Source organism: Ovis canadensis, chromosome 3 (assembly GCF_042477335.2).
Source record: "Ovis canadensis isolate MfBH-ARS-UI-01 breed Bighorn chromosome 3, ARS-UI_OviCan_v2, whole genome shotgun sequence".
Taxonomy (NCBI): Eukaryota; Metazoa; Chordata; class Mammalia; order Artiodactyla; family Bovidae; genus Ovis; species Ovis canadensis.
This window is the reverse complement of record NC_091247.1, coordinates 222903967-222931755: the sequence shown is the minus strand read 5'-3', so window position 1 is coordinate 222931755 and position 27789 is coordinate 222903967. Positions and strand designations below refer to the sequence as shown.

The window sequence follows — 27789 nt, the reverse complement described above, 5'->3', positions numbered from 1 at the left end:
TGTATCTCATCGATTTATGAGCATACTTCTCAGAGGTCATGGTTTCGCTGGGATTCAGAAAGCTGTAGTAGATCAGGCTGGCAGCACACCACCAAACAGTGACCATAACCTTTGTTGGTGCAAATTTGGCTTTGGGAAGTGCTTTAGAGCTTCATCTCGGTCCAGTCACTGAGCTGGTCGTCGCCGATTGTTGGATAAAATCCACTTTTCATTGAATGCCACAATCTACTTGGGAAATGGTTAGCTGTTGTTGCATAGAATAAGAGAAGATGCTTCAAAATTATTTTTTTTTCATTTTTGATCAGCTCACGAGACACTCACTTAAGGAGTCTTTTTCACCTTTCCAGTTTGCTTCAAATGCCAAATGACTGTAGAATGGTCAATGCTGAGTTCTTTGGCAGCTTCTCATGTAGTTGTAAGAGGATCAGCTTTGATGATTGCTCTCAGTTCGTTGTTGTCAACTTCTGATGGCCAGCTACCACACTCCTCATCTTCAAGGCTCTCGTCTCCTTTGTAAAACTTCTCAGATCACCGCTGTACTGTGTGATCATTAGCAGTTCCTGGTTCAGATGTGGTGCTCATGTTGCAAGTTGTCTCTTCTGCTTTACGACCCATTTTGAACTCGAATAAGAAATGTGCTCAAAATTGCTTTTTGTCTAACATCATTTTCATAGTCTAAAATACGTATAAAATGCAGAGCAAGTGATAAGTCATTAGCAAAAAATCAAAAAGCAAAAAATACACATTAAAATACTGTAAACATAACCACATTTATTTAAGAATATATTCCAATATCAAACAGTATATTTCAACGATGCAAAACTGCAGTTACTCTTGCACCAACCTAATAGTTCACATGGCTAGTTAGTGACAGAGCCAGGATTACCAGAGTCTAGCCAGAGTCTAGGTGTTTCGGTTTCAGAATCCATGTTCTTAAGTACTGCAGAGATTGGTGAATGAATGAATGATATTATCCCCTTCCTCCTGATGCTCGTCACACTTCTACTCCGTCTTGTCAACATGTGTCTGTCTCCAGACTTGACCAAGCATTTAACTAGTTACACATAGCAGATAGGAAGGACCTAAGAACTGAACTAGCTCTGTTCACTAATCTGGAGCAGGAGCTGAGCAGTTTATCCCTTTTTGCATGTTTCAGAGTTATTTATCTTGTACCATTTTATGATATTTATCTTATACCATTCAAAGATGGTATAAGAAGTGTACCCCTTGTACTCTTTACTTGCAGCTCTCATGGCTTAAAAAGTCCTTCACTCGCAGGAAGCTCAAATCTGGTGTTCTGTGACAACCTAGAGGGGTGGGATGGAGTGGGAGGTGGGAGGGAGATTCAAGGGGGAGGGGACATATGTACTCCTATGGCTGATTCACGCTGATGTATGGCAGAGACCAACACAATATTGTAAAGCAGTTATCCTCCAATTAAAACAAAAATGCTTCACTCAAGTGTAACTAATTTGGGCAAGTAACTTGATACAGCTAGCGTGACTGGCCAGTTTTCTTTTATCTTTGATTTAGGGCCCATTACAGGTAAGGCTCAAACTCATCAGAAAAGATGCCTTGTTTCCGTAGTTGATTCAAGAGTCCTGAATCTCCTTGACATCCTCAGGAAGAGTGTACCATCCTCTCCTTTATGTCCACAGTGTCTGTATACCTCTGTCAGAGTGCACTGATATCCATGTCTGTATCCCTTACAAAACTTGAATTTCTTTTCTTTTTTTTTAAAAAAATATTTCATTATTTTTGGTGTGTTGGGTCTTAATTGTGGCTCTTGAGATCTTTGTTGCAGCACATGGGCTCCAGTAGTTGTGGCGTGTGGGCTCAGTTGCCCTGCGGCATGTGGGATCATAGTTCCCTGACCAGGGATCGAACCCACATACCCTGCATTGGAAGACACGTCCTTAAACACTGAGCCACCAGGGAAGTTCCCCAAACTTGAATTTCTTAAGGGCGATAATAGTGTTCCTAGTACTTAGTACGATGCCTGGGTGTAGGATCACCCAATAGGTATTTGGTGAATGGATGATTAATACCTTTATATATTTATACTTTCAGCAAATTTATAGCAATTGACTTTCTTTTAGGAATATAAAAACTATAAAAGTGATAACTGACTCCTTTAATAATAATATTTTCCATTTCTTTACTATAAATTATTTTTAATGTATATTTTTAATGCTAACAGTGCTTTATTGAGATATAATTTATGTACTTTAAAACACAGGGATCTTAAGTGTACAGTTTGGCAAATGTTGATAAACATATCCATCACCCACTCAAAATAAAGAACATTTTCATCATCCCAGAAAGTTCCTTTATTACCCTTTCCAGTCAAGCCTCCCTTTTTCCTAGAGGCAAGGGCTGTTTTATTTCTTTCACCATATAGATTGGGCTTCGCTGTGCCTCAGTGGGTAAAGCCTGGGGGAAGCCTGGCATGTTGCAGTCCACTAGGTTGTAAAGAGTTGGGCATGACTGAGCAACTGAACATTTCCCATGAAGTGATGGGATAGGATACCACAATCTTAGTTTTTTGAATGTTGAGGTTCAAGCCAGCTTTTTCACTCTCCTCTTTCACCTCATCAAGAGGCTCTTCTGTTCCTCTTCGATTTCTGCTATTTGGGTGGTGTCATCTGCATATCTGAGGTTTCTGATATTTCTCCCAGCAATCTTGATTCCAGCTTGTGAAACACAAATGTTTCTTAAGTTTCTCTTAAGAGAACAAAGATAGTTTTGGCCTTCAAGGATATTGTACTCTAATGGAGGAAAAAGACATTTATCACACAGACAATTACAAACCGTGGAAGCCTCTGAAAGACAGGTGTTGGTGCTGTGAGTGTGTGAAAGTGAGTGAAGTTGCTCAGTTGTGTCCGACTCTGCGACCCCATGGACTGGCGCCTACCAGGCTTCTCCGTCCGTGGAATTTTCCAGGCAAGAGTACTGGAGTGGGGTGCCATTGCCTTCTCCAGTGAGTGTGTGAAGGTGGGTCTAATGTGACCAGTGAGGCCCTGAGATACGTGTAGGGTGAGGCGGAAAGGAGTTGTTATCTCTCAGTGGGAGGCTTTTTTGAAGAAGCGAAATCTGGGCTGTTCCCTCTGCCAGGAGCTCTTCCCGTGCAGGTCTGCGCAGCTGGCTTTTTCTTGCTGTTTAAGCCTCAGCTGATCTGTAACTTCCTCAGTAAGACTTTCCTTGACCGCACCCTGAATTGATGTTAGCACATCTCTCTTCTTCATTTCCTGTGAAACATGAATTTTTATCTGAAATTATCTTCGTAAGGGACCTTGTCTGTCTTTTCCTCACCAGTGCCCCCACTGCTTAGAATATTTCCTGAAACTTACAGTGTACAGGAAACGGTTAAAGGACTGCGTAAGTTAACGTTCTTGAGAATTACCTGTTGCATCGTTGATCTAGAGATTTGCATGTTCTCATCCTTTGAGTTTGCGAGGATTGTTCATACTGGCTTTTTCCTCATTCATTTTTCTGTCCTGTTGATCCTCCTCTCACTCCACTGTGTCTTTTTTTTATTTTATTTTATTTTCTAGTTTTATTGAGATGTATTTGACATATGGGACTTCTGAGGTAGTACTAGTGGTTAAGAACCCACCTGCCAGTAGCACTGTTTAAGATATACAGCATACTTAACGTACATCGTTAAATGATTACCACCATAAGTTTAGTGAACGTCCCTCATTTCATATGGGTACAAAATTTAAGAATTTTTTTTTAAACTTCTTATTTTATATTGGGGTAAAGCCAATTAACAAACAACGTTTTGATAGTTTCAGATGAACAGTAAAAGGACTCAGCCATACATATACATGTATCTGTTCTCTCGCAAACTCTCCTCTCATCCACGTTACCACACACCATTGAGCAGAGTTCCATGTGCTATACATTAGGTCCTTGTTGGTTCTCCATTTTAAATGTTACAGTGTGTACATGTCCATCCCAAACTCCCTAATTATCCCTTCCCCCATCCTCTCCCCTACCACAGCCCAGCAACCATAATTTTCTTCTCTTAAGTCTGTGTCTGTTTCATAAGTTCATTTGTATCATTTTTCTTTAGATTCCATATATAAGGGATGCCGTATGGTGTTTCTCCTTCTCTGACTGACTGACTTCGCTCAGTATGACAATCTCTAGGTCCATCAGTGTTGCTGCAAATGGCGTTATTTCACGCATTTGAATCCACTGTGCCTTTCTAATGGGGGTTGCCAATGGTAGCATCCTACTCTCTGCCATAGCGACAGGCAGGTGACTTTCAAGCTGGGCCACTCAGTGTCATTCTCCTGGAATTTTCAAATTTGAATAAATGAAGACGGAGACTTCTCAGGTGACACAGTCTGAGGTATGAGTATGGAGTGTCTGTGGCCTTGAAGAAGCGGACCTGTGAGAAGAGAAAAGGCATCGCAGAGTGGGGCAGAGGTGGTTGGGTGAGGTGCTGGCAGTTTTCTAGTCTCTGCTTCCTTTGTATCTGTAGCCGAGTTGCAACCCCTGATTTTCCCACAAGCAGTTCAAATTGAGGTTCTGTCACTAATGACCAAAAGATTCCCAATGAAATGGTATATAGCTTTGTTTTGTTTTCGCCTTCATCTCGACTGACAAGCTTTCCATCTTGATGTGTTTTATGTAGTATCTGGGTGTTGGCTGGGTGTTGATCTGTTGCGTAGCTTAATTTCCTATTTCAGAGAATCTGTTTTCTCTCTCCTCCCCTCTCCTCTCTCTGTCTCTCTGTCTCCCTCTCCTTCTCTCTCCCCCTCTTCAGTCCCCTTCACTGTTCTCCCTTTTTCAAACACAAAGCAGTTGCTGCCCAACTATTTTCAGTACTCTTCTGTTTTAGTTTGTTGTTGTTGTTTAGGTGCTAAATCGTGTCTGACTCTTTCGTGACCCCATGGACTGTAGCCCTCCAGGCTCCTCTGTCCATGGGATTTCCCAGGCAGGAATACTGGAGTGGGTGGCCATTTCCTTCTCCAAGGGATCTTCCCAACCCAGGGATCGAACCCATGTTTCCTGCATTGGCACACAGATTCTTTACCACTGAGCCCCCAGGGAAGCCTATTATATTTTAGTACTATGTATTCATCCTTTTCAGAAATGTATTGGTAAGAAGCAAGTAGATGCCATCTTATTACTATTGTTATTATTTACCTCGTCATTGAAGCAGGTTTATTGGGTTCTTGAATCTTTTGACTTTCAACTCTGATCCTTTAAAACATCCAGGTTCCTACTCTCCAGTATCTTGGGGATGATGGGAGGTGGCTAGGGCAGTGGGAATCCTTGAATGGGAAGCTCACTTCGGGATGATTTCTTTCCAATTTTCTGTGAAGTGTTGTGGCCTCACTGTCCTGATGCTGCAGACTGCTCCTCAGGAGGGAGGCCTGAGGCTGTGGGGAGAAGCCCCTCATCCTTGTGTTTGACATTCTGCTCAAGAGAGCTGCTTCTCCCTTTGAACTATTGCAGCTGTCGTCAAAGCCACCCATCCATGCAGACTCCGAGTAGAATGTTCCACATCTGCCCCATAATTTGTAGTTCTAACCTTTTCCAATTAGGAAGGTTCTAAGAAATTATTTCAGGCCAAATAACTTTCTCAGGCAGCTAAGTTGTAAATTGCAACCTGTATTTTTCATCTGTCTGGCTCCATTTGCATTGCATCAAGAAGAAAATGGAGACTTTTTGGTAATTTTCTCCTTTATTGATTCATTCACTCAGTAAATATTCATTAAGTATTTACTATGGGCTTCCCTGATAGCTCAGTTGGTAACAAATCTGCCTGTAATGCAGAGAGCCCAGTTTGATTTCTGGGTCAGGAAGATCTGTGGGAAGAAGGGTTAGGCTACCCATTGTGGTATTCTTTGGCTTCCCTTGTGGCTCAGTTGGTAAAGAATCCGCCTGTAATGTGGGAGACCTTGGTTCAATCCCTGGGTTGGGAAGATCCCCTGGAGAATGGAACAGCTACCCACTCCAGTATTCTGGCCTGGAGAATTCCATATAATGTATAGTCCTTAGGGTCACAAAGAGTCGGACACGACTAAGGGACTTTCACTTTCACTTACTGTGTGCCAGTCATTCTTCTAGACACTAAAGAGTCTCTGCCCTCATGGAGCTTGTATTCTAGGTGAGAAACCAATAAACAAGTAAACAGACACCTATATAGTACAGTATTAGGTAGTGCTCAATGCCAATTTGAAAAATGAAATAAATAATGTAGTGCTTTCAAAAGAAAAATCCAATAGCATATTTAAGATGAAAAATGTAATGCCAATGTATGATGTGATTTCATCATATGCTTACTTCTTAAAGTGTAAGAATAGGAGTATAGTCATTGACAATTCTAATGAAATTTGGATTTCCCTCTACATTTGCTAAAGGTTTTTACACTTCGCTTATTTTTTCTTAGAATAAAATTTTATGGTAGCCTTTATTAAAATTTTCTAAGCCAATTAATGTATTTTTCAGGTTATTATATCCGGGAAAAGTCAAAACAAGTTATAACGTTGCTGATGGACGAACAGTTGCTGCATAGAGAGAGGGAAGTAGCGTGTCGGACTAGACGGCGTACCTCCTACTCTATGACATTTCCTAAAAGATTACCTGGTACGGGTAACTCACCAACAGCGTGTGCTTCTGCCCCTACACCAGAAATTCCTGTTTCAGAGAAGAAGAACAAGCTTCTTAAGGTTGCACGGCTACATAATAAAAGTGCGTATAATGGGCATTGGCCTAAAGTACAATAGATATCATTTAAGAACAATTAAAAAGTAGAAAACATTGGGTTTTAGTACTGAAGTATTAATGCTATATCAGTAGTACTGTTACTACATGAGACATCCTACTGTAGACAGTGGTGAAGGATACTGTTCAGTAGACGATTTTATGACTGTCTGAATGCAGTTATGTGGGATGCAAATAAAACGTTTTTGAGCTTTAAAGGTATTGATCTAGTACTATCCTATTTGGCATCCTGATTGAGTTTTAAGACGCTAATCATAACTGGAGATGATGGAGCACTGTGTTCGGAGACTGGGGGTCTGGGTGTGCGCACATTCACATTCTCTGATCCTCCAAATCAAGACACTGACATTGAAAAACGTGCCTCCAAATTCTGAGAATGCTCTAAAACTCTTCTAGGAAAGTTCCCTGTGTTATATAACCCTTTCCTTTACCTGAAACTTTAAATCTGGACCGCTGAAAACTAGTTCTTAGAAAAGAAGGCACTTATTTATAACGTTTTAATAGAGATCAGAAAGAAAAGGCAGTTATCTTTTCTACTGAATTTGCTGAAACATAAAGGGAAATCCCATGGACAGATGAGCCTGGCGGGCTATAGTCCACGTGGTCAAAAAGACTCGGACACAACTTAGCGATTAAGCAACAACAAAGGAATGTCATTTTGCTCTAATTTCTCCAGTATAAACCCTGTTAATAAATTGTGTGTAAAGAATGGACAGTTTGAAGAAGCAAAAACATTAGTGAAGTGTGACTTAGGTAACTGGCCCTTGAAAGCAGCTTCACTTTGTGCCATAGTGAGGGGCATAATAGGGGTAACACATACATATGTTATGTATATATATGCGTGTTACATATGTTATGTATATATATGTGTGTTACATATGTTACATATATATGTTACATACATATAGGAGCACACAGTTGAAAACATTTTCAAACACCTGCCTGCCAGCTTTATCATGTAACCATATTAAGCAAGATATTGAAAGAGAGACATTCCAGGTGTCAGTTAAATATTGAAAATTTAAAATGTTAATATTAATGCCAGTACAAAACAATCCTGCTAAAAATCGTTAAAGTATAATACTATTCTGACAAGTCAAGAGTTCTCAAATGTTCACTCCATTTGTACTGGTGTGGACAGGGCAGTTGAAAGATAGTAAAAGAGGTGGGGATTATAATTATAATAGTATTAATAAATACCAACCAAATACTTCTAAAAAGTAGTGGAACCTCTTTCTTTGGGGACCTGGTCCTTTGAAATAAATCTTGAAAGAGACACATTCTGAAATTTTCTCATAGAAGCCTTAAATTCAAACTGATACCTAAAATGAAGTAACAGTAAAATAACCAATTATGACTCACCTGGAGTTTCTGCATCCCTTTTGCTACTTCTCTGTTACCATTTTTGTTCTTCCTTCTTCCATTTGCTTTCCTCTTCCTTTCTTTCATTATAAATGTATTTATTAAATTTATAATTTGAAGTTTGGATATCTAGCAGAACTTTGGAGCGATAGCAGTGAATAAAACAAAGTCCCTCTCATCATGTAGCAAATATTCTAGTGACAGAGATAAATATTAAACACACATAAGTAAAACATGTAAAATACTGTGTCAGATAGTGTCAAGTCCTATAAAGCAAAGGGAAGCAGTGACAGGGCAGAGAGGGACAGGAATGGCTTTATTTTAGGTCAGGTAGTGAGGGAGGTTAGAGAAGGCAATGGCACCCCACTCCAGTACTCTTGCCTGGAAAATCCCATGGATAGAGGAGGCTGGTAGGCTGTAGTCCATGGGGTCGCTAAGAGTTGGACACGACTGAGCAATGACTTCCCTTTCACTTTTCACTTTCATGCATTGGAGAAGGAAACGGCATCCCACTCCAGTGTTCTTGCCTGGAGAATCCCAGGGACGGGGGAGCCTGGTGGGCTTCTGTCTATGGGGTCGCACAGAGTTGGACACGACTGAAGTGACTTAGCAGCAGCAGCAGTGAGGGAGGTTCTTTTGGAGGAGGCAGAGATTTAAACAGAGACTTGAATGAGGTGAGGGAACTGTCCAGGTATATCTGGGATCTTTGGGCAGAGGAAACAGTGGTGCAAATCTCTGAGATGAGAGAAAGCTTGGCACCCTTCACCGTCAACTCAGGAGATGAATCCCTAAACTGCTGCAGAAGTAGCTCAACTCTGAGCCATTTTTGTGATTCATATAAGAAAATCTAGCTTATTGCCTTACAGTCACTGCTTTTTTTAAACCCAAAATGATATTTCCCAGCTTTATAATAGCTTATTATTCAACTAGACTGAACTCTGAATACCTTTTGACTATTTAAAAAAATCAATCTACCTGCAAATGAAGTAGTTTTGCTACAATTCATTTTTTTCATACTACAAACATGTATTGAGTATCTGCGTACTATGTGTCAGACACTGTTGGCTAGGCCTGGTAAACAAATTGGGTGTATTTCTGCTCTCACAGAGGTTATATCCAGTGATGAACTTTCAGTCCGTTTCAAAAAAAGATGTTCAAAAAGAGTTTTGGTGGATGACAACATCACTGAAGTACATTTGTAGTGAAAATTTAAAGTAAATATTGAATTTTTACATATAAAAGCTGTAGTAAGTTTGTTAAAAAATCTGTTACATAATTTTAAAATTTCATTTATCATCACTGTGTATCATATGCATACAAAGGGGATATATAGAAGTGTGAGTTTGTGTTCAAAAAAGAGAAATTGGATTAAGTAAGCTTAGCAATACTAACCATATCCATGTAGGCATTTGAATCTGAAACTGTATTTTAAAAGAAGAAAAAAAACTGGTAATTTGCCTGGGCCTGGGGAAGATAAGAAAGTTTATTAGGAGGCATTATTAATGGAACAGGAAAAACAGCAAATGATAACTTGGAGATGTGTGGATCAGTTAAAATTAGGGGCACCCATGAGGGACAGTACTAGGGCCACAAAACTGGTAGTGGTGTAAACATAGTAAGAACTTCTCTCTTCTAAAAATAATCCAGAACTAGGTATTCTAGGACCAGTATGGCTGTTCATGAAGACTTTCTGTCTTGTTGTTCCACCAAACTCACCATGTAACTTCCACTTTATGGTCCAAGATGGCTGCTTGCCTCCAGCCATTACATCTGCCTTCTAGCCAGTAGGAAGGAGGAAGGGTTGAAACTATGAATGCCCCTTCCCTTTAAGGACATTTATGGAAATTGCCTGTAACGTTTTGGCTTATGTACTCTTATTGTTTAGCACTTAGTTACATGGACGCTCCTAGCTTCAAGAAAGGCTGAGAAACGTAGTCTTCATATAACAGCCATGTACCCAAATGAAAGGAAATCTGTTGTTAAGGAAGAAGGAGAGAATAAATATAGGGGACAACAAATAGTCCCTACCATAGTGGAAAAGAATACAAGAAATGAATTAACCATGGTAATACATGGTTGTCAGATTAAATGGAATAGAAAATATAAATTTTAATATGCAGAAAAATGTGGGCAGATAGTTGAGAGTACTCCACACAGTTTATAAATACAGTTTATGAGCAGTATTTGGAAATTTCAGTTTGATACAACTAGCAACTAGGATCCATTGTAGGCCTTGGAGAACAGAAGGGATGTTCAGCTTAGTCACAGAACTTAGCTTTCTTATTACTGAAAACAGCTGTTGGTGGAAGATAATTCTTATTGCTCTGTGTAGAAATGAAGGAGCTACAAATTGGAGGGAAGCTTTCTAGGGGACAGTTGTTTCAATCTAGGACCCACTCAAAGGTTATTGAAATGAGGAAAAGGTAATGTTTGAAGACAGACTATAGAGAGGGAATGGATACATAGATGATACATTGAAGAAGAAAGAAATCGAAAATGACTCTAACATTCGAGTCAGAGAAAATGAAGGCAAGTTATAGTTTCATAAGGGTAAATTTCCATCAGAAGGAATTTGAAGATGCTTCTGAATTATTTAGTTATAATGAAATGTAAAATTGGATGCATTGCTGGAAATCTGATACCCTGGCTTTAGGCTCCTGAGCTAAAACAGCTGTGCCTCACTTCTTTGTGATGAATTAGCAAGGGAAAAAAGATACTTTAGAGAAGGTGTTATACACACATCGCTGCTTCTACTCCGTTTTTCCTATTCCTGGATGTTTTCATGTTTTAATTCTGGTGGATAGCTTGGGTGTTTTTTGTTTAGATGATTTTGTTGTTTGAAGGAAGAGATGAGCTGAAGGATAAGTGCTGCTTGATGGCAAGACAGAAAGCTATATAAAGCACAGTGATAACTCAGCTTTTCTGAGCTGTAAGCATCAGAGTTAGGGCCTTTCCTTAGAGGTAATAATTATAAAAACTATCACTGGAGACATTGCTTACAACCAGACCAGCAAAGCATTACCTCTGTGGATCATCCAGTCTTCTATAAAGAGCTCTTTAGTGGTACTGTTCTTTGCAATGGAACTTTACCTATATCAGAGGATTACTCTGGCCTGTGGTAAATGTAATAACATTTCACATCATGGAAATATTTCCCTAAAAATTGCATATGATTCCTGTTGAACCAAAAGTTAGAATTCAAAGCAGTTGTCATACTTTAATAAGCAAAAACACCCATGTTGGACTTCCCTGCTGTCACAATGGATAGGAATCCGCCTGCCAATGCAAGGGGCACAGGTTCGATCCCTGGTTTGGGAAGATTCTACGTGTTGCAACTAAGCCTGTGTGCCACAACCACTGAGCCTGTGCTCTCAAGCCTGCGAACCACAAGTCCTGAGCTTGTACACCACAATTACTGAAGCCTGTGTGCCTAGAGCCCATGCTTCACAGCAAGAGAAATCACTGCAGTGAGAAGCCCACGCACCACAACTAGAGAGTGGCCCCAACTCGCTGCAACTAGAGGAGCCCGTGCAAAGCAGTGGAGACCCGCCAGAAAGACAGATAAACAGTACATGAATCAAAAGCAAACAGAAAAACCACCAGCATTTTCCCACAGTGAACTTTATATTTATGGAGAGTTGTAGAGCCATACTTGGTGGCTTTATCACATACAGTCTCAATGGCAGAGTATATGGTTCAAGTGTGGTTGCTACTAAGACATTTACACTGATGAACATTTAAGCAGTGATTTTTTTTTAAATTTAAAAATAAATATACAAAAAAGAAACAGCAGCTTATACCTCTACCACCCTAAACCAACCACTATTAACATCTTAGAATATTTGCTTCTAGTCCTATTTTTTTTCTTCTTTTGTTTCAGAAAAACCACCTTATTCTTGTAAAAGAAAAAAAAAGAAAAATAGACCCATTGTAAAGAATTAATCACTTCCAATACAATCATTCAGAAATAGCCATAATTAATATCAGATGAGTGTAAATTCTAGGCATCTTGCTATCCATCCATCCATACAAATACGTATGAAGATGAATAACTAGAGAGAAATTGTTTTTATAAAAATGGAGTTATGCTAATGCTAAGTTTCACTGACAATATTTCAGGTCTACTGTGGTAATAATACTTATGAGGAGCTCCAAGAAAGTCATTTACTGAACAATAATTAAAGACTAGAAATGATATACTGAGACATTTCTGGACTCACCAGAGGTATGGGAAGTCTCCAAGGATCTTCTAAAAATTTAAATTAATAATGAAATATATATATATTTTTTTATGGAAAGTCTAAAAAATGGTAAGCATCAGTTGTCTCCAAATTGCAACAAATTTAGTGGAGGGTTTCTAAAGCCTGGTACTATTGACATTTTAAGCCAGATAATGCTTTGATGTGGGGACCGCCCTGTGCATGTAGGTTGTTGAGCCTTATCTCTGGCCTATACCCACTAGATGCTATTATCTCACACCCCTTCCTTTTGCGAGAACCAGAAATGTCTGCAGATGTGGTTAGATGTCTCTTGGGGACAAAAGTTGCCCCAAGTTGAGAATCACTGATTGACTACATTTAAAATCGAAGTCCCAAAAGGATTTTAAACATGGAGTTTGATTGACTAATTCCAAAACTCATCTGAAAGGAGCAAAAGGTCAGGCATATCCAAAATGTTCCTGAAGAAGAATAAGATGGAGGGCTCGCCTTTCTAGATCACACAAACAAAGAGCTCTGATCGTGGCAGTGTGGTGGTGATGCAGGGATAGGTGCGTGGCCAGTGGAGCAAATGATAGAGGCCTGGAAACAAACCTGTACAGCTGTGCCATCTTAGTGTATGCCAGAGGTGGTGTTTCACATTGGTGGGGGGAGGAGGAACTGCTTAACAACACCAGGACATTCATTTATCCATGTTGGAAAAAGTGAAATTAGGTCTCTGTCTCATATTGTGCACAAGAATGTGTGTGTGTGTGTGTGTGTGTGTGTGTATGTTAGTCACTCAGTCCTGTCTGACTCTGTGCAACCTCATGGACTGTGGCCCACCAGGCTCCTTTGTCCATGGGATTCTCCAGGCAAGAATACTGGAGTGGGTTTCCATTCCCTTCTTCAGGGGATCTTCCCTAACCCAGGGATCAAACCCAGGTCTCTAACATTTCAGGCAGATTCTTTACCACCTGAGCCACCAGGGAAGCCCACACAAGAATGTATCCTGGTGGAATTAAGGACTTAAAAGTGAAAAAGCAAAACTTCAGAATGTTTAGAAGAAAATATAGAATATCTTTTCCACATTGGAATAGGGAAAAGTGAAGTCGCTCAGTCGTGTCCGACTGTTTGTGACCCCATGGACTGTAGCCCACCAGGCTCTTCCGTCCGTGGGAGTCTCCAGGCGAGAATACTGGAGTGGGTTGCCATTTCCTTCTCCAGGGGATCTTGCTGACCCAGGGATCAAACCCAGGTCTCCTGCATTGCAGACAGACATTTTAACCTCTGAGCCACCAGGGAAGCTGGCTTGGAATAGGGAAGGATTTCTTAAACCAAAAAAAGAGCAAACTATTAAATACTATTTTTTAAAGTATTTGTAAATTTGACTACTGTGGTAGGCAGAATTCTGTAAATAGACCTCAATGACTCTTGCCTTTATTGAATCCCCTCTTTTGAATAACCCTCTTTTGAGGATAACCTGTGAATTATGATGAATTATCACTCCCATGATTACGTTACATTATATGTCAAAAAAGGGAGTATTCAGGTGGGCTTAATCTAATCACACAAACCCCTCACACAAACCCCTTATAGGCAGAATTTTCTCTTGACTCGATGATCCCCCACCTTTTTGGCACCAGGCACCAGTTCTGCGGAAGGCAGTTTTCCATGGGGAGGGGATGGTTCAGGCAGTGATGAGAGTGATGGAGAGCAATGGAGAGTGGCAGCTGAAGCTTCACTAGCTTACTCACCTCCTGCTGTGCAGCCTGGTTCCTAACAGAGCAGGGCTTGGGGCACCCTGCTCTTGCTGGTGTTAGAAGAAAAAGTCAGACAGGTTCCAAGAGTGAGAAAGATTTGATGCACCCTTTCTGACTGGAGAAGGAAATGGCAACCCACTTCAGCACTCTTGCCTGGAAAATCACATGGACAGAAGAGCCTGGTAGGTTACGGTCCATGGGGTAGCAAAGAGTCGGACATGACTGAGCAACTTCACTTTCACTTGCGCGCTTGAAGATGTGCGCGCTCAGCCACTCAGTCGTGTCCGACTCTTTGTGACTCCCCTGGACTGTAGCTCGCAAGGCTCCTCTGTCCATGATATTTCCCAGGCAAGAATACTGGAGTGGGTTGCCATTTCATACTCCAGTGGATCTTCCCTGTCCGGGAATTGAACCTGCGTCTCCTGCATTGGCAGATAGATGCTTTACCACTGCGCCACATGGGGAGTTTGAAGATGTAGTGATAAGCAGTGTAGGTGGCTTCTAGAAACTGTCCCTCTGAAGCATTTGTCCTGAGTAAATATAGTAGTAAAGTGAAATCACAGAGGTGGTGTCTGTAGTGGATGCTGTGGTGTTTCCCAGATTCCTGCTTCAAAATCAAGGTGCTTGTTCCGTCAGCTGCTGGGGGACCTGGCGCCCAAGGGGTCTTGGCTGAATTCTCTTTAAACTCACAACAACTGAAGAAAGCCTCTCTGCCTAAAGTTCTGCCCCATCCCTGAAAGAACCTGCTTTCAATGACTTGTGGATGTGGGCCAGCCACCTTGCTTCAAGGCAGGACAACTGTGAAGAGCTATTCCAGCCCCAGAGCTCCCAGGAGGATTGGCCAAGACCTCTGTTGCAAATGCATTGCAGTTCAGTTTCTCCCTTGGCCCAGGCCTGCCTCCCTCCCTACTCTAGATGTGGTTTCTGAGAGTGCTTCCTAATGAATCCCCCTCATACAAATGTGAGTCTCAAAGTCTGTTTCCTGGGGAACCCAACCTACAGTAGTGACTTTGCTTCGAGACTTAGGATATAGGACAATGATATGTACATAAATGAGGAAAGAATTATAAAGCAAAATGTTAACAATTGGTGGCTCTGGATGAGAATTCTTTGTACTATTCTTGCTTTTCTATCAGTCTGCTCCATGATATTAAAATTGTTAAGGTTCCAAACTCGTGATACTCTTAATCACCATGAGGCTTTGAAACCTTATCAGTTCTTCATTTTCTATGATTGATGCATTTGTTCATTTTTAAAAGTTAATTTTGGGGGCTTCCCTGGTGGTCTAGTGGTTAAGAATCTGCCTTGCCATGCAAAGGACAAAGGTTCAATCCCTGGTCCAGGAAGTTCCCACATGCCAAGGAGTAACTTAGCCCATGTGCCACAAGTACTGAGCCAGTGCTCTAGAGCCCACGAGCCACAACCAACTGAGCCTCCGCACAGCAGCTGCTGAAGCCTTCACGCCTACAGCCTGTGCTCGGCAACAAGAGAAGTCCCGGCAATGAGAAGCCAGAGCGCTGCATCGCAGAGTAGCCCTCGCTCACCACAGCTAGAGCAAGCCCGCGAGCAGCAACGAAAACCCACCACAGCCCAAAGTGCTGATAATAATTAAATACATATTTTTTAATGTTTGCTAGGTAAGTGTTAGTTTACTTCAATTACACCTAAAAGGACAGTATTAATACATAGCCAAAATGTCTGTTAGATGTGAAATAATACATAGAACAATTTGTGCACTAACGGAGCGTTTCAATTCCAAAATGCGCAGTGGCGTTGTTACTGTCTGATAGTTTGAACATCAGTTTGATATCTTATCTGAGAAGTATCACAACGTTCACCAGTTCTGCTTTGTGGTATTATCTGAGTGATACAGGCTCAATGAGATCTGTAGCTTCTCCCTAGACTGTTTCTGCCAAGTAACTACAGCCTCCGTATCTAAGCGCTCATCTTTGAATGACTCAATAGCATCACTTCCTGCAACATCTTCACTTTTTCCTTTGAGGTGTCTCATTCACATACTAGTCCTCCTTGGCTGTGACTACACAGTCTCAATTGATAAATAGCTTGTGATATACAAGGTACTTCATTTCCACTAAGGAGCTAAATGCATGTTGTGTGTTCTCCCCCTCTACTTGATTGTGAAAACCCAGAAAGCAATGTTGTGTAGTCACCTAATTAAATTAAACGCACTTCACTGGCAATGTTGTGTGCTGATACTAAAAAAAAAAAAAAAAATTCTAAATGGATTTCTGTAGACTCACTATACTCTGCCTGCCTTCTTGCCCCATAAGATTATTTAATATACATGCAAGGAGTACGTCAAGGCTGTATTTTGTCATACTGCTTATTTAACTTATATGCAGAGTACATCATGTGAAATACTGGGCTGGAAGACGCACAAGCTGAAATCAAAATTGCCAGGAGAAAATACCAACAACCTCAGATATGCAAATGATATCACTGTAATGACAGAAACTGAAGAGGAACTAAAGAGCCTCTTGATGAAAGTGAAGGAGGAGAGTGAAAAAGCTGGCTTAAAACTCAACATTCAAAAAACGAAGATCATAGCATATGATCTCATCACTTCATGGGAAATAGATGGGGAAAAAGTGGAAACAGTGACAGATTTTATTTTCTTGGGCTCCAAAATCACTGTGGACGGTGACTTGCAGCCACAAAATTAAAAGACACTTGCTCCTTGGAAGAAAATTTATGACAAACCTAGATAGCATATTAAAAAGCAGAGACATCCCTTTGCCAATAAAGTCTGTATAGTCAAAGCTATGGTTTTTAAAGTAGTCATGTACAGATGTGAGAGCTGGACCATAAAGAAGGCTGAGTGCCACCAAAGAATTGATGCTTTCAAATTGCGGTGATGGAGAAGACCCTTGAAATGCTTGCTGGGAAATCAACCCTGAATATTCACTGGAAGGCCTGATGTTGAAGCTAAAGCTCCAATACTTTGGCCACCTGATACAAAGAACCAACTCATTGGAAAAGACCCTGATGCTGGGATAGATTGAGGGCAGGAGGAAAAGGGGTGACATAGGATGAGATGGTTGGATGACATCACTGACTCAATGAACATGAGTTTGAGCAAACTCTGGGAGACAGGGAAGCCTGGCATGCTGCAGTCCGTGGCATTGCAAAGAGTTGGTCACGACTGAGCAACTGAACTACAACAACTTCTGGGATGTCTGAAACTTAAATCCGTATCATTTCAAGGATAATAAGTTGCTGAATGCTCAAAGACTGATAATATAGATCTTCATTAAATCGCTTGAAAGTACATAGATGATCTAAACCTCAAATTACTGCTGTTTGCCAGGATTAGTTGTAGAATCTCTAAGTCCAAAATAAGCTCATTTTAATTATTGATTTTTGGATAAAGTTAGAAAATGAAACGTCAGAGCTATAAATGCAGAATTTGTGTTCTTGAGCATCTTTGGCTTACACCATTCTTGCTCCTTTTGCCTGTGTAGTTCCTTCTGCTTGGAGTCATTTCTCCTCTGTAGTTATCAGAATCCTAGCTGTCCTTCAAAGCCTTGTTCAAATTTTCCTTCCAGTGTGAGGTTCTTTCTGATTACTCTGGAGCACACTTTTTTCCCTTAGAATATCTATTCATTGTTGTTGTTCAGTCCCTAAGTCGTGTCTGACTCTCTGTGACCTCATGAACTGCAGCACGCCAGACTTCCCCGTCCTTCACTATCTCCCTGAGTTTGCTCAAAGTAACGTCCCCTGCGTCAGTGATGCCATCCAGCCATCTCGTCCTCTGTTGTTCCCTTCTCCTCTTGCCCTCAGTCTTTCCCAGCATCAGGGTCTTTTCCAATGAAAGTTACTTTAAGAAAATTTGGCCTGTAATTGTTTTCCTCTAATTGTTTCCTATAAGTCTATATTTTAGACTTACCTCACTAGTCAGTCTATACACATTTTGAAGGCAAAAATCAGGCTATTTTTCTTGTATAACTCTTAAAATGATCTTGAAAAATTATATACCCCCTTAAACATTTTTAATTGACATGTGAAATTTTGTCTTAAGTATAGTAAATGCAAAGGATATAATTAAAAATATTGACTTTACAGACAAGAAAAGAAAACAATCAGAAGTGTTTCATGAGTTTTTTAAGAGCATCTAAAGGAATATGGATACTATTCTGATTGTTATCTATAATCGTTCATTAAAAAAATGCATGGTCTTCTTTAATTGTTAGAAATTTTATATCATTCTCTTTTCTCCTCGAAGTCATATTTCTGTTTCACATCTCACAGAATTTTTCCTAACAGAAAGTATGCTTATGCCTGAAAGTCTTCTCTACGTGAAATATGTATATAAATTGCAATTATTTTTCTAAATTGTCTGCAACCAGAGGCTTTAAGTGGAAAAATATTCCCTTTAGATTGACTTATCATTGTAATTATTTTTAGTACACAATCAATCTCAACCATATAAGTGCATTATACATTTTTATAAATACTTATTAAACATAAAGAATAAAATTTTATTGGAAGGACTTTTTTATGAACTGCATGAAACTGTTCATTTACCCACATGTGAATATTACTTATTGCTTGAAATAAACAAGGTTCAACGTAAATTCTGTTTCTGTTTTACATTTTTATAGATGTAAATGCTGAGACGACTTGTTCACATAAAATTGTCAGTGTGAATAGAAGGTGTGCTATTATAGCAGTGTCAATCAATTCTGTGATTTCTTTCCAAGTCATATGCCCAGAATTACACAGTGATTTATTATAAAAATGTTTTCCATCACTTGTCAACTGTTAATGTGATTAGGTCTTTCTTCATTGTTGAAAGCAAAGGATTGGAAACAGCCTACTTAGGAAAAGGCTTGTTAAACAGTCACTGGGAGCAATTTGTGTTCTCAATTTCTGGGAATAATACCAAAAAACTTTTGCTAAAATGTATCAAATGGCTATTAATTACACTGGTTACACATTAAGTTAACCCGATATACTCAGAATGTGTGGGAAAAATAAAAACACTAATTGCAGTGTACCTGTCAACACAAATGTTTTTGAGAAATGATTCTTTTTGTGTGTCATATGCTTTAAATGAATTTTCATCAAATCTTCAGAACTGCAGGTTTGTTTCATTCAATTACTGGAAAATATTTGTCATATTTACCTAGTTTACAAAGCTGGTCCTCATTGTCAAAACAACCAGTCGAATCAGATTTAAACTTCCTTTCAGAAAAACATTTTACTTTATTTATTTAAATACACATGGAAACAGCCATCACTCTGGTTGTATTAACACTCTCAAAGCTAAGGCACAAAGGCTTGCCCAAGTGTGTTGCATTGGTGGAACTTCACTCGTACGTAGCTCAGTCGGTAAAGATTCCGCCTGCAATGCAGGAGATCCAGGTTTGATCCCTGGGTCGGGAAGATCCTCTGGAGAAGGAAATGGGAAGCCACTCCAGTATTCTTGCCTGGAGAATCCTATGGACAGAAGAGCCTGGCAGGCTCCAGTCCGTGGGGTCATATGAGTCAGACACGGCTTAGTGACTACACTACCACCACCACAAAGGCCGCCCTAAGTGTGTGGCACTGGTGGAATAAGGTGCTTCTATCCCCGATGCTTTCTTTGCTCTTCTCTCCTGGGACTCTTCCCCAGGAGTGATGCATTCTTTGACAGTACCAGGGGCATGGGAGGCACAAGGACACTGTCCTGCTTCTCCATGTTGTGATATATCTGAGCACCACACATCCTGGTGTGGCCCAAAAGGCCCGTTACTTATGCCATGCTTTCTGAGAGAAAGAAATATGTGTAAGACGGGACAAGCTTTGAAGCTGTACTTTGGGTTTTTCATGCCTTGAATAAAAGAGGCTTCCCCACACCAATCTTTTTTACTGTTGTTTGGTGCCTCAGAGATTCTTATGCTTATAGCTGAAGGGAAGATGCTTCATAATTAGATGGGTAAAGAAAACGTCTTTGTAAATGGGAGAAAATTGATTATGAAAGGAGGAGGAAAAGACCTAGCCAGAGGCTTCTACTTAGTTGCATTCTCAGGCAGGTCAGTTTTTGGTAAGAATACATACGGAACTTGTGGATTTGGAAGTTACATCCTTTAAAGCTGTCTATGCCCACCTAACCCTTGGGAAGTCTTTAAATACCCCCAGAAGTGTGTATGCTACTTTGAAGATAGATTTCTTAGACTTTTTGTAGTACCCAATAACATCTGGAATATAGTTGATTCTAATACTTTCATTTACATTTCATAACATAGGAAGGAAAGTGATATTGACTACAAAAATCATTAAATTCAGCAAATATATATAAACAAAAATAGCTTATCTTCATTGGCATATTCTTTTTCTTTAAAATTTTCAAGTCAAAAATTTGTTTAAAGTTTCTTTTTCTCAAAAAACCTATATATTTCTGATTATTTTTGCCTAGAACACATGAAATTCACACTACAATAATAAAGTTCTTCTAAGTCTTAATTAAAATAATTATAGATGTCACTCCTGCTTTGTTAGACTTTCATTTGAGTAATTTTCACACTTTCAAACTCTATTTTCTATATTATACCTTATTTTTAAAAATATGATTCAAATAATAAACCCTTAAAATAGAATCATTGATGGGAGAAAGGGCTAGAATTGAAGTTGTATTTTTAAAATCTGTCCAAACTTGTCAGTTATGAATGATAAAGGGATATATTAAATGATTAATACTCACTGGTTACCACTGGCACATAATGTTTTGTAGACAAAATGGATCATCAGAAGTGATTAACTGAAAAATTGTGAGCCAGTGTGAAAACATGACTACTTTTTTGTCAAAGTAAAAGCTTTATGTTGTTGACAGAAAACACTTCCAAGGCAGGACAGAAACAAGAGCAGTGTCAAGACATTGAGGTGCCCAGTGGAACTGTCCTGTCCCAGGAAACACTACCCGTCGAGATTAATGCTTGGAAATTGACAGAGGTAAGTCATCACAGTAGTTTCCTATTGCTGCTCTAACAAGTTCCCAGAAGCTTAGTGCCTTAAATCAACACGGAAGTAGCATTTGACAGTCCTGTAGGTTAGAAGTCTGACCCAGGGATCACTGGCCTAGAATCGAGGTGTCTACAGGGCTGCATTTCTTTCTCGAACCCTGAAGGGAAATTTTGTTTTCTCTCTTTTTCGAGCTTCAGAGAAGAGAAACTATCTTCTTTTAACTTTGCTTTTGATACCTTCTGTCATTCAAAATTTTATTAACAAAGTTTTCCTTTATACCTTGTGCCTTAAAAAATCTTAAGAAAAAAATTTTTATCCTAATATGAGAAAAAGTCTCTTATTTTTTCTTCTTAATGTTCAAATATTTATGCCCTCTGTGAAAGTGAAAGTTGCTCAGTTGTGTCTGACCCTGTGACTCCCATGGACTATATAGTGCATGGAATTCTCTAGGCCAGAATACTGGAGTGGGTAGCCTTTCCCTTTCCCAGGGGATCTTTCCAACCCAGGGATCGAACCCAGGTCTCCTGCCTTGCAGGTGGATTCTTTACCAGCTGAGCCACAAGGAAAGCACTTTATGCCCTCTGGAATTTTACTATATAGTGTTAAGATAGGGATGAAACCCCACTCCAGTACTCTTCCCTGGAAAATCCCATGGACGGAGGAGCCTGGAAGGCTGCAGTCCATGCGGTCACTGAGGGTCAGACCTGACTGAGCCACTTCACTTTCACTTTTCACCTTCATGCATTGGAGAAGGAAATGGCAACCCACTCCAGTGTTCTTGCCTGGAGAATCCCAGGGATGGCAGAGCCTGTTGGGCTGCCGTCTATGGGGTCGCACAGAGTCGGACATGACTGAAGTGACTTAGCAGTGGGTAAGCAAGGGCTTCCCAGGTGGCTCTCTGGTAAAGAATCCGCCTGCCAATGCAGGAGACACAGGTTTGATCCCTGGATTGGGAAGATCCTCTGGAGGAGGAAGTGGCAACCCACTTCAGTATTCTTGCCTGGAAAACCTCACGGACAGAGGAGGTTGGCAGGCTACAGTCCATGGGGCTGCAGAGTCAGCCCTGACTAAGCGACAGAGCACGCACTTGTGGATAAGCAATATTTACTTTATCAAACAGTCCATCTTTCTCTATTCATGTAAGCATCTTTTACTGTGAAATAATCATAGACTTACAGGATGTTGCAGAAATAGTACAGAGGCCCAGGTACACTTCACCCAGCTTTCCAGCAACAGTTTTAAATTTTAGTGAAGTCCAGGTTATCAGTTTTTTACTTTACGGATCATGCTTTTGGTGTTATATCTTAGAACTCTTTGTCTATCCCAAGATCATGTAGGTTTTCTCCTATGTTTTCTTCTAAAAGCTTTATAGTTTCATGTTTTACATTTGGATCTCTGATCTATTTTGATTTAATTTTTGTGTAAAGTGTGAAGTATAGGTGAGATTTTTTTAAAAAAACTTTTTTTCTCTACCGATATCCAATTGTTTCAACAGCATTGTTGAAAAAACTGAAATTTTACTCTGAAGTGTTTAAGTGTAGATTTTCCTTATCTCTCTTTGTCACCCTGCGAGACTCTCCAGTGGACAGTCTCTCACCTCTATTTAATTCTGAGACAGTTATCTCTGATTCAGATATTTCTTACTGTTTATTTTTATTTTCCTCTCTTTCTTGAGCTCTTCTTATCTGAATGTTAGTAATTCTATTTGTACCTTCATATCTCTTCAGTTTTCTTTATAGACTCTATTTAATGTTTTCTTTTTTCTTCATCTAGAGTTTCTCAGTCTGATCTTCCGGTTTGATATTTGTTCTTGGCGAATCCATTCCACTGTTTATCCTGACTGTGTTCTCTGTTTCCACGTTCTGTTTTTACATTTGATATTTAATGTTTCTATTTCATTCTTTTTATTGTGCTTATTCCTGTTGCATATTGCATATCCCTTTATTTATTTATTTTAGTTTGTATATTAACTTTAAGTTCTTGGTCCATCTTTTCTAATATCCATACTTAGACAAAACCTGTAATTCAGTTTTTTTAAAAAGTAGTTTTGGTCCTCAAATGACTGTTTAGCCCTCGAGATTATGGCCGCTTTGTCTAGGACTGCTAGAGGTCAGACCTTACTCCGTGTCAGCTCTGTCAGCTTAAGTGAGATGGGAGAGAAGTGGACTGCAGGGTGGAGAGCACGTCCTTTCCCTCCACTCTGCCTCCAAGAATACCAGAGTTAATCATTGCTCATTCTGAGGGTCTTATCCTTAGCACCCCAAGAAGCAGCTTTAGAGGGAGGCACTCCCTCAGTGGTAAACCACCTGCCCCAGGGGATTGGAAGAGGAAGGGTGAGGAAGCGTCTTCTCAAGCCTGCTTGCTCAGTCCCACGGAGTGTTCTCACCTGCTCAGGGTTTCTGCATTCTCAGGAGGCACTCCCTTCAGAGGACAGCCCCTTTCTTTCGCTCATGTCAGAGATACTCCAGATCCAGTCTCCAGACCAAGGGGTACTGTGGCTCAGTTGCTGGTGAAGTTTAGTCTGTGTCCCCTCGAACCCACTTGTATAATACTTTAAGAAGCCAGAGTCCAAGGCCGTGACTGATGCCAGATTAATTATTTCAGGTTCCTTTGCAAGTAGGGGAGCCCAATGCCCAGGCATCATTTTAAGCAGTCAGCTCATGTTCAACACTCTTATCCTCGGTGATCATTTTAAATCTGTGTTTACCCCTCTGGAACTGACCTTCTGGTTTTCTCTCTCTCTCTGTCTTTTTCTTTTTGCACTCAAAGATCCACAGCTTCAACCTCCTCACTGTCATGAGTTTGTATTCATGCTCTCATCTGTGAAGATGTTCATCTTGTCCTTTACATAATGCCTTTAATTCTCACACTTTTCTCTTTTTCTCTTTCATTGCTGTGTGTTTGCAGAACACATATCCCTGCAGTATGAGCAAGTAGAACCATTTTAACTGGAAATCTGTTTCACTCAAGACCCTATGAAATTATCTCATTCATTCGCTTTTCTGTTTTATGTTTTTCTCCTACTAGAAGGAAAGCTCCATTTCTAGAGCTTTGGAGACTTTTCTAGTCTATTGATTATTGAATCTTCAGTTGCCCAGTTTGTGTTAATGAACAGTGAAATAAATGAATGAATGAGGAGACCCTCAATGTCAGTACCCTTCCCCTCTTTTCCTGTGATACAGGCTTGTTCGGCCTCCTGCTCTGAGTGCTTTATTCAGGGTTTTGCCAGAGGTCTTATGAGGGGGTTTGGAACTATTTCCTAGTCTTCTGTTCCCAGCCTTTTCCTCTAGCCACTAGGTATTGGATTTACCTGATTTTCTAGTAGCTCAGAAAAGTGCATACGATTCACTGTATCTTAATTGCAAAATAGCCCACAGATTGAAAATCTGTAGGTTATTTTCAAAGTTATGAGGTTAAGTCAAAATGATTTTAAAATTTGCGATCAGTTTATTTGTTGCTGCTGGCTTTTAAGGGAGAGAATAGACTTGAATAATCTTATATGCTATGGAGTTTCACAAAGACATAAAATGTCACCTACTGGGTTTTTTTTTTTTTAATATCAGTCTTTAAATTCTCATCATTATTATTTTTTCTTTAGAGGAATCCTCTGTAATTGATTTACATCATTTCACATCTAATATCCATGAGCAGAAAATGGTGCCCATCTCTCAAAGTTTAAAGCTAGATTTTCCTTTTTCAAAGCATGACTATGTCAGAACACTCTTCCATCATCCCATTGACAAACATTGCTGTTATTACTGTCAAGAATACTTGATGCAATCCAATGTGTCCTCTTCAGTAATCTTCTCTTGTAGCAGAAGACAAAACCTACCAAGATGAATAGGAAATCTGATTGTTGTTGCCAAATGTACTGCATCTACATTAAAATTCTCATGTTCTTAATACAGAATGAGAAAGAAATGATATTGTTGATTGCTTTGGCAGAATGAGGGGTACTTTAAAAATCTTTTAAAAACTTTTAATAGCAACTTCTTTAACTATTCTCTTTCTACAAATGCAAAAATGATCTAAAAGCAGTAAGTAAAATTCGGAACAGAATAGGACTTTCAAAACCGAATAGTGCTCGCCTCTGATACATTCAAAACTAGAGAAAGTCTTTAAATTTATGACACTTAGACATGGATGAGTTCTGTCTTTGCATACTGTCCAGAATTTTTATTATTAAATTTGCTAATTAGTAAGGCTATTTGTAGCTTTTCATCAGCTCAAAAGACCTTCCTCTTTTCCTGCTTGAGAAGATCCAACAATGAGGTTATGATTTTTTTGGGTCTCAGTTGTTACCATAGCAACAGTTAGGGATGCTATAAATTGGTTCACACAAAATTAAAGCTGACCAAAGCCTTCAGTGTAGTTCTGAGTTACTAAATTGCTAGTGACAGAAGAAAAATGTTTATTTCTTACTGCCTCTGTTTATTATTTATTAAGTGAAGAGTAAACAATTTTTATTCTTGGGTCTATTAGCATATCATTTATGATATTTGCAAAAAATTTGAACATATCAAAGCCGTTAGAGAAATGAACATTATACTTAGTCTAATTATGTTAATTCATCCTCCTTTTACCTCTTTTTTGCATCTTTGCTTTGTGCTTAAAAGTCATTTGTTTCCATTTTTATATTTTTATTCTTTTTAAATTAGAAAATACTGAGAAAAGTTTAAACAATATAAAAGGGTAAGAACTTATTTATCTTATGTTGTATTCTTGATGTATAAATTAATCTTAATTTATTTAACCCATCCCTGTTGGTAATCATTTTGGGATTTTTTAATGTTTTTGTCTATTAAAAGCAGTGTTACAATAACAACCTTGTACATGCATTTTTATGATGCTATCCCAAAAGTGGAATTGCTGAAAGGTTATATTTATTTTTAGTTTTGAAAAGTACTGCCAAATTGTCCTCCCAAAAGTTGCACCACTTTATATCCACCAAAAGTGTATCCCCTCATCTTTGTATATACCAAGTATTATCAAATTTCTACATCTTTGTCAATCTAAGAGGTAGAAAAATCTTAAATTTGTTTTATCTTAATTGTAAGTTTGAACAACGTACCACGTGTTTATTGGGCTTTGTGTTTCTTTTTATTTATTTATTAATTCCTGTCTTTTGCCCATTTTTCCACTTGGTTTCTATCTTTTTCTTTATCAGTTACTAGAGCTATTTGTCTGTTAAATATTTAGCCCATTATCTAATCATTTTTAGTTTTCACTTGATTTTTAAAAATTTATTTATTTTTAATTGGAGGATAATTGCTTTACAATGTTGTATTGGTTTCTGGCATACATCACCAAGAACCAGCCATAGGTATACATATGTCCCCTCCCTCTAGAACCTCCCTCCCACCTCCCACCCCATCCTACCCCTCTATGTTGTCACAGAGTACTGGATTTGAGCTCCCTGCATCATACAGCAAATTCCCACTAGCTCTCTATTTTACATATGGTAAAATACAGACCATAAAGAAAGCTGAGCACTGAAGAATTGATGCTTTTGAACTGTGGTGTTGGAGAAGACTCTTGAGAGTCTTCTCAAGAAGACTGGCCCCTGGACTGCAAGGAGATCCAACCAGTCAATCCTAAAGGAAATCAGTCCTGAATATTCATTGGAAGGACTGATGGTGAAGCTGAAACACCAATACTTTGACCATCTGATGAGAAGAGCTGACTCATTGGAAAAGACCCTGATGCTGGGAAAGATTGAAGGCGGGAGAAGGGGCCGACAGAGGATGAGATGGCTGGATGGCATCACGGACTCAATGGACATGAGTTTGAGTAAACTCCGGGAGTTGGTGATGGACAGGGAAGCCTGGTGTGCTGGAGTCCATGGGGTCACAAAGAGACACGACTGAGCGACTGAACTGAACCAAATGTGTAGGTTTCAGCGCTGCTCTCCCAGTTCATCTCACCCTCTTCTTTTCATATGTTCACAGCTTTGTCACTCTGTCTGCATTTCCGCTGCTGCCCTGCATGCAGATTCATCAGTACCACTTTTCTGGATCCCATATACCTGCGTTAATACGCAATATTTGTTTTTTTCTTTCTGTCTTATTTCACTTTGTATAATAGGCTCTAGGTTTATCCATCTCATTAGAACTGACTCAAATGCGTTCTTTCTTATGGCTAAGTAATATTCCATTGTATATATGTACAACTTCTTTATCCATTTATCTGTCAATGGAAATCTAGGCTGCTACCGTGTTCTAGCTATTGTAAGTAGTGCTGTGATGAATATTGGGATATAATTATTGTTTCCTCGGGGTATATGCCCAGTAGTGGAACTGCTGGGTTATATAGTAGTTTTATTCCTAGTTTTTTAAGGAATCTCCATACTGTTCTCCATAATGGCTTTATCAATTTACATTCCCACCAACAGAGCAAGAGGTTCCCTTTTCTCTACACCTGCTCCAGCATTTATTGTTCGTAGATTTTTTGATAATGGCCCCTCTGACTGGTGTGAGGTGATACCTCATTGTAGTTTTGATTTGCTTTTATCTAATAATGAGTGATGTTGAGCATCTTTTCATGTGTTTATTGGCTATCTGTATGTCTTCTTTGGAGAAATGTCTGTTTAGGTCTTTGCCCCTTTTTTCACTGGGCTGTTTGTTTTCCTAATGTTGAGCTGTATGAGCTGCTTATATTAATGTGTTCTGTAGATTAATCTTTGTCATTCATTTGACTTTTTACTTTATTTATGGCTTTTTTTGTGTGTGTTTGTAAAAGAAAAACACATTATCCACCGCCCC

The 27789-nt window shown here is 39.5% G+C and overlaps 1 protein-coding gene across 1 annotated transcript in view; it reads left to right on the top strand.

Moving 5' to 3' along the window:
- The window catches only part of ENTHD1 (ENTH domain containing 1), an 81612-nt gene that overhangs the window by 9612 nt on the left and 44211 nt on the right, over positions 1-27789 (top strand). The window contains exons 2-3 of the mRNA XM_069579573.1: positions 6469-6711; positions 20898-21016. Of these exons, the coding sequence (XP_069435674.1) occupies positions 6469-6711; positions 20898-21016 (362 nt within the window). The remainder of the gene's footprint in view (positions 1-6468; positions 6712-20897; positions 21017-27789) is intronic.